The 15,301-nt window shown below is 40.7% G+C and overlaps 1 protein-coding gene and 1 long non-coding RNA gene across 2 annotated transcripts in view; both read right to left on the bottom strand.

Annotated features, from left to right (window-relative positions):
• Positions 1 to 3,520: 3,520 nt before the first annotated feature.
• On the bottom strand, positions 3,521 to 5,070 carry LOC123772039 (keratin-associated protein 19-2-like). The gene is made up of 2 exons (XM_045764897.2): positions 5,038 to 5,070; positions 3,521 to 4,095 (listed from the first exon to the last, which is right to left on the bottom strand). Exons 1-2 carry the CDS (start codon positions 5,044 to 5,046, stop codon positions 3,835 to 3,837), a joined length of 270 nt encoding a protein of 89 aa, XP_045620853.2. The 5' UTR covers positions 5,047 to 5,070; the 3' UTR covers positions 3,521 to 3,834.
• Positions 5,071 to 13,667: 8,597 nt separating this feature from the next.
• Positions 13,668 to 15,301, bottom strand: part of LOC123771870 (uncharacterized) — a 2,177-nt gene continuing 543 nt past the window's right edge. Inside the window, exons 1-2 of the long non-coding RNA XR_006774575.2 lie at positions 15,224 to 15,301; positions 13,668 to 14,162 (exon numbers count right to left, since the gene is read on the bottom strand). The exon at positions 15,224 to 15,301 is cut by the window's right edge and continues 543 nt beyond it. This is a non-coding gene — a long non-coding RNA (uncharacterized lncRNA). The remainder of the gene's footprint in view (positions 14,163 to 15,223) is intronic.

The following is a 15,301-nucleotide window of genomic DNA, read 5'->3' as shown; positions in this document are numbered from 1 at the left end:
ATTTTGGAATTGAAAATAACAATTTGAGGCTGTAACTCATGAAATAATATTTGGCTATAATTTAAACGGATTCCCAACAACATATAACATACATTGTACAACATCATAAAGGAGGTGAGTAGCCAGACCCCTACAAGTTCAAGTTCAAGTATGTTTATTGAGATAAGCAAGAAATACATCTCAAAGGGATAGAGTAGCTTAGGCTATTTCTACCCCCCTGAGACCCCTACAATATACAATGTGCAGCATCATGAAGGAGGTGAGTAGCCAGACTCCTCTGCAGCACGCAACTTGGCGTCAAGGCCGCTACCGCTTGCCAGAACAAACAGCTGTGTTAGCAGGAGAGACTTGACCTTGCCAAACCAACATTACACAAGAAAAATATTCCACTGCTTCACTTTACAAGCATTTCCCCTTTCAACTTTAACACAAACTGAAGTTTTAGGAAACATCTGCGGATCTCCCTTCACCTGTATGTTGAAATGTTTGCAAATATATGCTACAACTGGTATTTATGTGATGTTTATACTCTTGGGTTTATAAAGAAACATTCAGGGCAAAAAATATAGATAAACAACAATGTAAACATTGGACGAAATCATTTAATTCTCTCTCTCTCTTTGTCCCCTTTCTCGAAGGTCTTTCAACATCCTTAAGCAACCCTTTGTCTCAAATTATCTTTCTATGGGTATTCATGTCTCAAGTCACCCGTCCAAGGGTCATGGTTACCTATTTCTAAAGTCACCCGTTCATGGGTCATCCATGTCAGGTCTCCTGTCCATGGATCATCTATGTCTGAAGTCACTCGTCCATGGGTCATCTATGTTGAAAGTTAACCGTTTATTTGTCATCCATGTCTTAAATTATGCGTCCATGGTTCATCCATGTCATAAGTCATCCGCCCATTTTCATCAAACTAAATTTCATCTTTATTTTGACTGTACAGCGACACTCGGACCTTCATGACTATCCTGCTCATGCAATTACATCCTGACCTTACCTCACTATACCGCATCCTGACCTTACTTGACCATACCTCATTATCCTGACCATACAACTACACTAATTAATGCTCAGCTAGAGTAACATTTTAGCTGTCGTCGGTCAGTTATTTCTGTTTTCAAATTCAAGCTGAAATAAATTTATTGAGGTATAAATACACACATAAGGATGAGATAGCTTAAGCTATTCTCACCCCGTTCAGTACAACGTGTTCATATATATGTATAGACACATATCACAAACAATAAACCTATAACCGAACATTCTGAGTGATAAACATATAGATTTCTTCCTTTTCACATGCAGTACGTTACCAGACGTACATACAAAAACTTTTATGACTAGGTACACAAACAATATGCAATAGACATTCAGACAATTCAACAAATGGTTACAATCTCGGTGCAAAATGCTTATATCTCGCCAGAGTTATGTCTATGGTTGTGCTGAGTTCAGATAATCTCGTGACGGTTGTTATAACCCATCAGAGAGTGTACAACTAATTGCCGGGACTCCTGGTTCAACCTTGACGACGAGCGGACGTCTGGACGCCTCCTCCGCCTGGGAGCCCCCGGATCATGTTCTGTTTTCGCGATTTTGGATTTGATACTGCCGTTTGGCATCCCTATTCAACGGTACGGTTTGTATGACGCCTGGCGCACATATCGCCTTGGGTCACGGGACGGTTGATAGATTTTTAACGTTTTCTGGCTAGTTCTCCCAGCGGGGTGACGACGGTGTCCGGCTCCGGCTTGGCCGAGAGGTGCCGGGGGTTGGTGGGCTGCTGGTGTGCTCTCAGATGTGGTGGGCGGCTGGCTTCTGCTCTGCTGGGGGGCACCGGAGGACTTTTGTGTTGTAGTTTGGGCCCGAGTTTTTGGTTTTGCTACCCAGTGTTCTCTGTGTGGGGCGGGGCCGGTGCTTGTCACCCTGAGGGACTCCTGGGGCTCCGAAATCATCTGCCTGTCTGTGTTTCTTTGGCGTGTGGCATCTAAGTTTCTGGTGATTGGTTTTGCCGTTAGGTTTTGCGATTATCCCTTTACAGGTACGCCGGGGCGCATCCGATCCCATGCTCGTCGTCAACCCTTATTTCACAACAACTTATTGCCACTCTGTAAGACTCCACTTTTCTCTGCATGACGTGATGTCTGCAGTGTTGTTGTTGTTGTACTATGGAGGGTGCTAGGTAGAAGTGCATTTTTTTACCGTTGCTGTAGCAATGCTCTGGGGGCTGTTTTTGTTGTATACTTTTGTGTATTATGTGCCAGTTATTTACAATATTTTTTTAATTCAGTGACAGTGTGGTCTGGTCGCCAGCCTGTTGTCAAAATGCTTTCTTAATTTTTTTCGGGTGACAAGAGCGGGGGAATTATTGCGTTCGTACAAAGGGGAAGTGTGTAGTCACGCATCGCACCGCTCGTTTGATAGTTTGTTCTTGTGGCAGGAACTTGCAGAGAAAGTAATTAGTGGGAGGTGGGGAGGGGATATATTTAGTGTACTTTTCCAGATACAAACAGACCAACCATGTCTTGTGTTGGAGAGTGTACGACACTGGGTCATACATTAAATGAACAAATCCACAAGGGCCGTGACGAGGGTTCAAATCCGAGAGGATCCCAGACGCTGCCTTAATCTCTCGGGCGTAGGTTCGAACCCTCGTCACAGCCCTTGTGGATTTATTCATTTGATGTACCACGCTATTAGGATTTCTGTGTGTCATATACATTAAGTTTGCTTCTCACTAGATGTGAGAAGCTCTATCTTGGATTTTGTCATACAACTTTTGATAAAACTATAGATAGGAATCCAAAATTAGTTGTGAATGCTCTAATATAGACGTGAGTTGTGAGGTGCTCAGTGTTATACATCACATCAAGGCGATAAGCTTCCCCCCCCCCACAACCAACCACTTGGGATGGACGGTAGAGCGACGGTCTCGGGTCATGCAGGTCAGCGTTCAATCCCCGACCGTCCAAGTGGTTGGGCACCATTCCTTTCCCCCGTCCCATCCCAAATCCTTATCCTGACCCCTTCCCAGTGCTATATAGTCGTAATGGCTTGGCGCTTTCCCCCTGATAGTTCCCTTCCCTTCCCTTCCCCCACAAACAAATGCTAATCTGCTCGTAAATATTTGGCTGTTGAATTTGTTACATGTGTTGAGGGAGAGGTCGTCAGAACTTCCATTTATAATATGGTAATTGAGTGATTATTTATAAGTATTAAGTTGTCTAGTCTTATGGCGGGATGGTAGTTTTATGTTCCCCTGAGAAATTCATCAGTTATTGTTTTCTGTGGCAGCCCAGGCAAGGTTAGGTTAGGGTGAATAGTTAGTTTAGGTTAGGAGATATTAGGTTAGGTTAGGTTAGGTAAGTTTGGAATTAGTTAGGTTAGATAATAGTTGTGTATAGCAGGAATGTTTCTAGTATTCCAAGCAGCATGGGCTATGGTGAGCCCGTCGTACTGACCTGGCACAGATGTGCTATCGTGGTAAATACTTCAGGTTATCGTGGTAAACACGTCGTTACGTCTTTAATGTTTATTAAAAGAAATGTCTTTCATACTTTTTGGCACACTGTGGCGGTACACGAGAACAACTTCATACTTTTAATATGCGAGTATGATGGAAGGGGAACATAGATATGCTTCTGTATGTTAAGGTTAATACATCCTTTTTATGTTGATGTTTACATGTGAGTTTGGGCCACAAGGATGGCGTCTCTGGGCAGGTGAACGCTTGCTGACTGACTGGTGGCTACTTGCTGACTGACTGGTGACGTAGTTAACAATCCAAGATGCTGCTGCTGCTGCTGCGTTCCCCACTCTCATCAGACTCTCCTACCCAAAACTCCTGTAACCATAGCCACCATAGCCACCATATCCACCGTGGCCGCCATAACCGCCATATCCACCATATCCACCATATCCACCATAACCTCCATAGCCGCCGTAGCCACCATAACCATAACCGCCAAAGCCGCCACAACAGCCGCCCTTTTTAAACTTTTTCCCGAAGAAGAAGGGCTGCGGGGCGGGCAAGGCGCGGGCGGCCGTGATGACCAGGGCGAGCAGCACCAGCACGGAGGTCACCACCACGACCTGCAAGAGAAATAATGTGTTAACATCTGTTGTCCTTAATACAAGAATAATAGAACTTCGGTCTTTCATGGTAATAGGACAATCTCCAGCTCTATTACTCTTGTTTTCCTGGCTATTATAGAGCAGTTATCATAACAAGAGCTTCGTTGCTCTGTCCAATTTTGTCTACTCAGTACAGCAATGGTTTCGTTTCTTGCAGGTCGGAGTTCGATTCCCGATTGTCCAACATGTTGGGAACCGCTTCCATTTCCTTGTCCTCATACCCTTCTAAGCAGTTAGTGGTGCGTGTGTGCTTGGGGGAGCCCAGAAATACGAGTTCAATCCCGTTCCATGGGTTTAAGATGTCGTATCTATGTAGTCATACATAGATAGGACATGATATAGCTGCCTGCTATATTCTAATAAGTTCCATCACATAACAAAACGCGTGTGTGTAGACTTGTATGTATAAATGTCTTGTATGGGTCGACTGGTTACTTAATATCCGATATCGGATATTCTTAACCGGATCATTAGTGTAATATCCGGCATTTAGGTCTTATTGTTGACTGTTCTTATACGTCCGGTCTTTTAATCAGTAAATAACTTTGAATACACCTTGTGGGTGTGTGTAATGGTATAGGTGTATTGGTGCAAAAGTGGGTTTATGTGTAATAGTGTGTATGTGTGTGTATCCAGACCAAGATGAACACTATGTGATGTGGTGGAGGCTGACTCCATACGCAGTTTCAAATGTAGATATGATAGAGTCCAATAGGCTCAGGAATCTGTACACCAGTTGATTGACAGTAGAGAGGAGGGACCAAAGAGCCAAAGCTCAACCCCCGCAAGCACAATTGGGTGAGTACTATACTCTGGGTCATACTGTACTGGCATAAGTACTATACTCTGACCTCCTGAGAGAGGTCAGGAGTGCCTTACGTGAGCACCATATTCACTCACGAGCTTCATGATGATAGGATGAGTGCTGGAGAGTGAAGAACAGCGTGTATTATGGCACTGGGCACTCCGTCGGATCTTATATACGTCAAGCTCCCGTCACAGAGAGAAGGGAGCCCCAAGGTTATGTTATACTTTCCATACTCCGGAAATAGAATGCCATTCAACATTGTCTTTATTTACTGCAATCTTTGCAAGGGAATTAACTTTATCATGTTCCTGCAGTTCAGTGTGAGAGGGAATGTACAAATTAATTATATAAAGTTGCTCCTACTAATTTTTCAGCCATCGAAAATTGAGTCTTAAATGGTTAAATGAATCTCTAACCACAAAGAATGGTTAGAGATTCTTAATACAGAAAGCTGTAATCAAGAATATTTATTTTACTGTTTGGCAATAAATTCAATGTCTGAATTGTAATTAATTTAGCATGGCTTAATTTGCTGCAAGTATTTTATATACCTGTTAAATAATTTATACCTTAGACAAACTACACAAAAATTCAGAAAAAATAATTGCAGTATGAAAATGTTTTAGAAGACGGGCTGCAACCGCTTATGTTAAATAAATAAATGTTTATTTAGGTAAGATACATACATACAAGAGATTTTACAAAGATTGATGGATTTATAGATAGAGCTAGTACATACAAAGCCTAAAGCCACTATTACGCAAAGCGTTTCGGGCAGAAACGCTGTTGAAGGTGTCTTTATAAGAATGGTGAACCGCCATGATACTTATAAGGAAGAGGTCCACACTAAAGAAACTGTTTTACCTATTAAACTCTTCAACGTGAACTTCTCTTCAACAGCCAACAAGACAGAGGCACGAGTCTTGTAAGATGTAATCGGCAGAAATTTAACCCCAATCAACGCTAAGCATAAGATGCAGTTTACCATATGCTTTCCTCCACATTACTAAGACAGAACCACTAGTTTACAGCACCTACAGCCCCAAGAGACCAATGAGAATGCAAGGGAAGCTTACCGTGTCTCTTCGGTAGGGTAATATAGAACAAATATATAACTTCGTCTCCTTAGATTTATATTCAAGTTCCCTCTGCCTCATAAGATGCTGAATAGTGTTTCAGCGAAACGCATTTTTTTATAATTGTGTATTGACTTTCATTTGTTTATCCCCGAGACATTTAGAAGGAACATAATTAAAACCAAGGTGAATAGAGCTTATGCATTTTGCTCTACTTGGTACAGCTTCGATCTTGAAATCAAGATCTTACAGAAGATTTCTCAAATAATGATTATCTTTTCCATTTGGTACAAACCTCCATAGGAAGTTTGTTATAGGATAAATTGTGTCTGCTCAGATCTTTACTGCGAAGAAAGATCTGAGTTATATTATATAACCATATTATAGTTTTATGAACTATCATAAATCAGCTGAGGAAATTAGTGTTATCCTTAGATTTTATATTTTCCTTAATTAATTTGAATATCATTGGTTCCCATCTGAAATAGAAGGACATGCTGCCCAATCAATTATATTCCAGTATCATGTACTCATACAGCTGTTCCAGCTGTAATGTTAGATACATTGACAGCTGCCACAGATACAGCTGTCAATTAATGTATCTACACGATCATTAGGAACTTCAAAATAAGGATGTTGAAACATGAAGGAGTGGAGTGGATTATCAAGGGGAAGAACCAAGCCATTAGGACCATATAGCACTGGGAAGGGGTCAGGATAAGGATTTGGGTCGGACGGGGGGAAGGAATGGTGCCCAACTACTTGGACGGTCGGGGATTGAACGCCGATCTGCAAGAAGGGAGACCGTCGCTCTACCGTCCAGTCCCAATGCAGCTGTCGTACGAAATTACTGATAATTCTCACTAAGAGGATTATCCTTTCAATGAGTCTAGTTACACAATTTTAGATATATATAATAATGGCTCTGTTGATCTAAGAATAATGGTCTTTATATGTTGAAGAACTTTGTTCCTTATTGAATAATAATATCCCCTCTGTGTTCCTTTATTGGTTACGTTTTTAACCAATTTCATTAGTCTTCCCATTAAAAATATTTATTTTGCTCCAATTTTATTAATTTTTATATTACAGAATCTGATTATTATTGCTTGTAATTACTGCTAGTTACCGAACCTATTTTACATTAATTATCTTTTGTAATAATTAAGTTGAAACTTTGTAGTACTGGTTAATAGTCTTTTAAAATTTAATTTAATTTGTATAAATTTTTATTATTATGGATTTTTCGTTTATATATTTTAATAAGAATATAAAATTTAAAGATATATATATTAATTTCTACCCCACTAAACTATAATGTAAGTACTATTTTTGAGTTTTATTCTGAACAGTTTTGTATAAATTCGTTATATTGCATTGGTTTTAATTTAATCTAGATTTTAGCAACATGTGTTTAGTTAAGTAAGTTTTTTCTCGGGACCCTTGGCCTCGAAGAAGAGGGTATGTAGCACCCAGCCGTGTAGGGCACTCACGTATACTCTTCTCCAGCCACACCTTATACATAATACGTTTTGTCATTGTATTTTAACATTTATACACGATAGAGGATCTTCATGGTAATCTTAATTTTAAAATCAATTAAACAAAGTCTGAAGGAAAATGATACCGGAAATTCCTTAATTACTTTCATATTCATACATCAGAAGTTCAGACGGATACTGGAATATATATATATATATATATATATATATATATATATATATATATATATATATATATATATATATATATATATATATATATATATATATATATATAATATAATCACTACAGACATCCTGACAATGGAGGAGCCCAGCCCGAGAAGCCTTGGGGGGTCGATCGTGCTGTTGACTCTGTGACTGGCGCCTCTAGCAAGGGAAACACGAAGGCTACTCCGTTGATACAGGTGCGTCTTCCCCGCCTGACGTTCTTGATTTGTGTGTATGGGTGTTCCTGTTGTAGGTGTTCCTGTTGTGGGTGTTCCCGTTGTGGGTGTTCCTATTGTGGGCGTTCCTGTTGTGGGTTGTTTTTGTTTTGGGTGTTCCTATTGTGGGTGTTCTTCTTGCGTGTTATTTTTAGTTCTTTTTAGCGTGTTTCATGTCTATTGCTGTGATGTAAACATGTCCATTAAATTCGTTTTTTTTTATAAAGAATTCCATGACATTATTGATTCGTGCTATATGTGAACTACTGAACCACCATGTTTCCCCGGCACGAGATAAGGGCCTTGCTGAACCTTTCTAGAGTAATTAGCGATTTTCTGTGATGCACCGTTAACTACTAGTTTCTCTTTCACGCATTAATGTCTGATGGTCTCGAAAGTAGTTGGCAAACAGAAATATAACTTGAATCCAAAGCTCTCGATATGAACCTAAACTGTAGCAGAGGTCGTCATAACTGGTTCAGGGTCGTCTCTGAACGGTAGTGAAAAGTTCCTTTAGGGGTCCAGCCCGTCCTCCAAATAAAGACCCAAAAGTGATTCCATGCACCCGCTAAACCCCCTGTTTATGAATGAAAAACGGTTTACACACGACTCAGAACTGATTTCGTTCGAACACTTCCGGAACAAGTGCTTCACTGACGAATTTTGTTCGAACCACAACGCTGTAAATGCTTCACCCACGTAATACAAATACAAATAATCGCCAACAGAACCTAGACATCTAACCTAACCTATGCCAATATATGCACAATGTGCTAATATATAATATTAATTTATATTTGAGAAAATTCCTGTTTTGAATGAACAGCATGTTAAAATTTATGAATGCCTCTGTAGGGTCAACCACTGGGTGTAATGGACTCGAGTCCATTAAGACTTGATACGGGTTGAAGGGTCCAGGGTCTTCTTTGAACAGTTCGAAGGGTTCCATTAAGGGTCCAGGGACTTCCATGATGGGTAGAGGTAAGGGTTCAATGGTAAACTTTTAACTGGCTTAATATAATACGCAGCTAAGAACGTCCAGAGGATTACCACTAAACTAATACCAGAGCTGAGAGGTTGTCGATGTTTTTGTTGTGTTTGATTCAGCTACTCGGAACACAATTTCCATGGAGCACGGGCTATAGTGAGCCCGTAACCAGCTGAGAGTGATTAGTTATGAGGAAATACTAAACCGCACGTTACTGAAAGGCAAAAGAGCTAGGGGAGACATGATTACCAAATACACAATTTTAGGGGAATATAACAACAGCAGCCTGTCCTCCAAAAATGGGTAGGTAAATGTACAGAGCCCCATAAGTGCAATTATGTTCTATGTATAACAGTTAAGAATTGTTCTTATTTGCACTAAGTATTAAATCGTAGTCAAATATATTGTGAATATTTGAGTTTACCTCAAAAGCTGAATAGAAAACCACGACCTAACCTAACCATCTTAGTTTGTGAAGATAAGAATTTTATTGCATCTTAATTATAACTACTACTTAATCTATAGCTATATTGTTATTACAGTTTTATAAAATAAAACTAAAATATTTCAATAAATTGTAAAGTAACTCAGGATATTTTCAATTTTTGTATAAAATCTCTATTGTTTAATAAAAGTGAAAAAGAAAATCCAAATATTTAAAACTTGTTTAGCAACTGAATGTTTAAATTTCATCTTAAAATTATAAGTGTCCTAACAGAAAACGAGGAGATTTAAATCGGGGGAGGGGGATGGGTAAATATAACAGCCCCATAAGTGCAATTATGTACTATGTATAACAGTCAGGAAATGCACTTATTTCATTTAGTATTAAAACGTACTGTCAATTCGGAGGATGGGTTGCACAACAAATAATTTAGAACGGTATGAACACAAAGAGAAACATATGGAAATTAAGTGCCGAAATGTGCCATAGCGATATTTGTCTATGTCAAGGTATTGAACCAGCAGAATATCCTCAGATTAGGCAAAATTATAATTTTGTCAATAAAGATGTTAATAATAATAATAATAAGTAGAATACACAACTTCATTTGTTCTTATGACAGAGCCGAGAAATCTCAGAGGATGGGGGGGGGGGGAAATCGAAGGTCAACTATAGCAAACGCAATTGGGGAAGTTTTGACTCTAACCGGTATGAATCAGCTCTCATACTACGTAGTTTTCTGAAACCAACGGACCAATTGGCCTCCTAGTCAGCCTTCCTAAACCAGTACTGACTAACTGGCCTCCTGCGCAGGTTTCCTAAGCCAGCACGGCCCATCCCACATCATACGTAGCCTTCCTTAACAAGTAAGAACCAGTCTGGCTACTACGCAGTCGCTTCAAACAAATAACGTATTTTTTTGCCATGCACGGGTTTCCCCGGTTTATCCCTCCTCAATGTTCACTGAATATATTTGTGGTCGGAAACGCTGTGTATAGTGATTATTTAATGTGGGTGCTCACAGACAGTTATGATGTGGGTGCTCACAGACAGTTATGATGTGGGTGCTCACAGACATTGTTTTGATGTGGGTGCTCACAGACAGTTATGATGTGGGTGCTCACAGACATTGTTTTGATGTGGGTGCTCACAGACAGTTATGATGTGGGTGCTCACAGACATTGTTTTGACGTGGGTGCTCACAGACATTGTTTTGATGTGGGTGCTCACAGATATTGTTATGATGTGGGTGCTCACAGACATTGTTTTGATGTGGGTGCTCACAGACAGTTATGATGTGGATGCTCACAGACAGGATAATGCTCAGAGTCATACTTATATCTGCCTAAAGAGGCTGTATGTTCATTACAAATTTTTTTTGTCACTCGATTGAACTAAGAAACTGATTCACGAATCTTGCGTTATGATCTTCGTTTGTGTCTTATCCGTATTTTCTGAATTATTTACAAAATTAAACCGCCAGACAATTCATCACAGACTGTCTTGTTTACATATTTATTGGTTAAATAAAGTCCCAGAAGAAAGTTCCTCCCTTTCACTCGTCACTGACCTCCAGGTGAGGTCCCCTTGATCCCTTGTGTTGGAAGGGGAAGTGCAGGTTTCTGAGGCAGTCACAGTGATGCCCGGGTAGCGAGCTCACTCACTCCTGGGTTCGTGACTCTTCTCCACTGCTGGGGTAGATTGGGTGCACCTCGAACGAAGACACATCTTCGTAACAACCAGTCTTCAGGCTCGTATGAACGAGCCTGAAGGGTAGGACCCTGCATGACCCTGAAGGGTAGGACACTGCATGAGCAGGGTCCTACTCATTAGATGTTCATCAGTTTCATCGTACTGTATTCAAACATTTATTTTTATACATATTGAATATCATTTCATGTTTGAGTTTGGTGTATGGTTGGGCCTAGATTAGGTTTGGTTTAGGTGTTTATGTTCTACTGGAAATTATTTGTATTTACAGTACGTGGTGAAACATTTAGAGAGGTGTGATTTAAAAAGAGAACGTGAGTGAAGCATTGTTCGAGAAAATTTCGATTACTTGAATAAGAAACAGGTTTCATATTCAAGCGAAGCCACACTCAATTCCACGTATTTCAGCTTTTGAGAGCAGCGCCCTTGTAAAGACAAGCCGCTTGCGTTTTTGTGATTATACGTCAACAATTTATTGTAATCCTTCACGAAGAAGAAATGTTAAGAAATTCATTAGGATGAATTCATTCATTCACTCAAATTCATTCCCTCTGAATGTTAACTGAAAACGAAACTGATCACTGTTATCTAAGAGCTCTAGATCTCGACTGATTTAGAGACGTCAAAGTCAGTTATTCCTGACAACCGATAGATAAACAAAGAAGAGATAGAGAGGGAAGGGAAAATCATCTTGCCTGTCTGTTGTTCCTCATGAGGTCGATGCCCAGCGGAGCCCAGACCTGCTGAGTCACTGAGTTGCTTCTGTCTTCGCTGTTATGCAAGGTCACCTGCCCTTTGTCACATCCCATAACTTGCCATTTATTTTGTGTATCTATTGAACACGTTCTCCTTGCATCACTGTCAGAGTGAGGGAAGATGAAGTACTCAAGACAGATTGGTCAATACGGTGAAATGTTTGGTGTTTACTGTTTAACGCCTATCCCAACCACCTGGATTGGACGGCAGAGAGGCAGGCTCGCTTCTTGTAGACTGGCATTCAATCCTGGAGCGTCCAGGTCCGTCCTATCCTAAATTCTTATCCTCATGTCCCTTCCAAGTGCTCTATGGTCGTATTAGCTTAGCGCTTTTCCCTGATAATTACCTTACCTTACTGTTTAATGCAGGCCAAAATATACAATCTTCAGTAATATTATTAATTATGAACTGTTATGCAGGCGATGAGTCACAATAACGTGGCTGAAGTATGTTGACCAGACCACACACTAGAAGGTGAAGGGACGACGACGTTTCGGTCCGTCCTGGACCATTCTCACAATCGACTTGAGTATGAACTGTTATCATTTAGGCTTCAATCTGGCTTATTTTTTACTCACCTAGTTGTACTTGCGGGGGTTGAGCTTCGGCTCTTTGGTCCCGCCTCTTATGTGTGTTCCTCTGCTTTTTGTTTTATCTTTTCCGGCGTCAATACATTCTTCAACCTTTCTTCCTCCATACCTCATGGTCCAGGGCCGAGCCTCGTGTGTGTGTGTGTGTGTGTGTGTGTGTGTGTGTGTGTGTGTGTGTGTGTGTGTGTGTGTGTAAGCGTTCGTGAATGTATTTGTGTATATACGCCTTAGATAAACACTGTTCACCTTGGCCATCAAGGTCTCGGACAGGCTATAGAGACTACTGGACATAATAGCACTCTGCCCCCCCCCCCCACACACTCACAACACCTGTTATAGGACGACGTGTTGTATGTTGTAGGAGGCGAGGCACAAGCGTGGCGCTCGAGTGAAGGTGGTCCGGGCTCCTAAATAGTTATATATGCTAGATTTTGACGTCATACCAACCTCTCCCAAATGTATTTTTCGCCAATTTATCCCAGATTTTAAATATTTATTTTTTTAATTTTATTTTAAATATAATTGTTTACCTTTCCTTCGTGAGATATTTGGTGACGCAAGATACTTGATAATATTATTACCACCTTGCTGTCACTTCAATGAGGACCAACAGGTTCTCTGCTACAAGGTCTTTGTCATTGTTCAGAACATATTTATTTAAGGCATCTCTCAAGGTAGTGAATATAGTTGTCAGGTGTAAATTAAACACGTTCCAAGATGTTCTGTTATGAAACATTACGTATATACTATGTGATCATTTTGTGTTAATATAATATTTTTTAGTAAGGCCGTTAACGAAAAAACGAATTTTAATTTTATTATTTTATAATGCTTTTTTAATTGAAAATGATTCAAGATTCAATAGAATAACATTGATTCTAATTGCTTCCTAACTTCATATGAATCTTGGGCTTTGCTTTATAGACTACAATAACTTAATTTGTGGTTGCATTATTTACTAATAGATCACGTTAAAAACTTCATAATTATTTTGTATTCAATTACACAAAAAGGCGATAAGCAGTACTTTTTTTCCACAAGCTTTTGCAAATTTTCACGGAATCCCAGACACGTCCTTATGGAGCCCCGGTGCTCTGCGGACGCTAGGTTAGCAATCACTACCAGCGACGCTCAGCTCAATAGATGCTACCAACAGAGGCTCTATTACATCACTCATGATTTTTCTTAGATGCATGAGGTTCTTATATTAGGGTCAAATAAGACGTCAGGTTCACAATTATTTTATTGTTTTTAGTCCAACGACATTTTTTAATAAGGGAGTTATCAAAAGTGCAGCACAATGTCAGTATAGCTTAGTAGTTACTGTATACAGAATACACTTGTGTCGACACTTAGTAGTGTCGACACATAGTGGTGTCAGAAAATAGCAGTATCAGAATATAGGTGCTAGTAAGGGTTGCTGTATATCGTCTGGCTCTTGATCCTTGGACCTTGCTGGGGTAGTGGTGATCTCCTTATGCAGTGAGTTGATGGTGTGTGGGTTGAGGGCAATGGGGCTCAGCGCCCCCATCCCCACCCACCACCACCCCATCGACCCCTACCCCAACCACCTCCCCATCCACCTCCCCAACCACCACCTCCCCATCCACCTCCCCACCTGTGGGGGTCAGCCAGAGGACCTGGGTCAGCATCCGGCTCGGGGAAGGCTGCAGCTGGCTTCAGCAACACAACCAAAGCCAGCAGTAAGGCCACACTAAAAGTAAACTGAAATGAGAGAAAAAGAGTTTGGTGAATATAACATGGAGTCGTAGTACTCTTTTTGTGATAACTTATCGGCACAGAGAAACATGTATTCACTTTTCCTGAGATAACCGTAAAAAGAGCTTAAAATAAATAAATTATTCTATGTGAGCAAAGAGATGTGTTCAAATAGTCAAAAGCGTACATTGAAGCTCACGCGTTCGCGCGCACGCACACACACACACACACACACACACACACACACACACACACGCACACACACACACACACACACACACACACACACTATGTGTGTGGAGCCGGCCGGCCGAGCGGACAGCACACTGTACACGTGATCCTGTGGTCCCGGCTTCGATCCTGGGCGCCAGCGAGAAACATTGGGCAGAGTTTCTTTCACCCTATGCCCCTGTTACTTAGCAGTAAATAGGTACCTGTGAGTTAGTCAGCTGTCACGGGCTGCTTCTTGGTGTGTGTGGGTGTGGTGTGTGTGTGGGGGGGGGGGAAGTAGTAATAGTAGGAGTAGAAACAGTTGTTTGACAGTTGAGAGGCGGGCCGAAAGAGCAGAGCTCAACCCCCGCAAACACAATTAGGTGAATATAACTAGGTAAATACACGCACGCACGCACGCACGCAATCAGTGTTTGCAGTTGTTGTTGAAGATTCAGATACTCGGAACAAACGTTCCAAGTAGCACGGGCTATGGTGAACCCGTAGTGGACTTTGGTGTTTGCAGATAATGCAAAACTAATGAGAAGAGTCACTGACTCATAATGCTTTTCACTCCTCACGCTCTCCTAATGTTCCCTATTCTCCAAAGTGCCTCCGACAGGTAATGATTACATTTCTTCCTATTAAACAGGTGACAATACGGAATTTCTCACTATTAAAGTAATCAAATAAGGCTAAGAAAATCTAGTCAGCTTTTGGAATATCTGGATATATTATCCATCACTCGATTAGAAAAGGCTTAGGAGAATTTGACTAAACTTATAAAAAAGGAATATGCTGCTTCAGACTTGAAACAGATGTCGTGTCAAGTCTAAAGTGACAGTCTTGGTACTCACAAGTCTCATGGTGAAGGCTCAGACCCAAAACAGTTCCTTCAATGATTCCAGAGTCCTGCTGGAGTGCTTCTGACGAGG

This window comes from Procambarus clarkii, chromosome 38 (assembly GCF_040958095.1).
Source record: "Procambarus clarkii isolate CNS0578487 chromosome 38, FALCON_Pclarkii_2.0, whole genome shotgun sequence".
In the NCBI taxonomy this organism is placed as follows: Eukaryota; Metazoa; Arthropoda; class Malacostraca; order Decapoda; family Cambaridae; genus Procambarus; species Procambarus clarkii.
The sequence above is the reverse complement of the archived record's forward strand: the minus strand, read 5'-3'. Positions and strand labels throughout refer to the sequence as shown.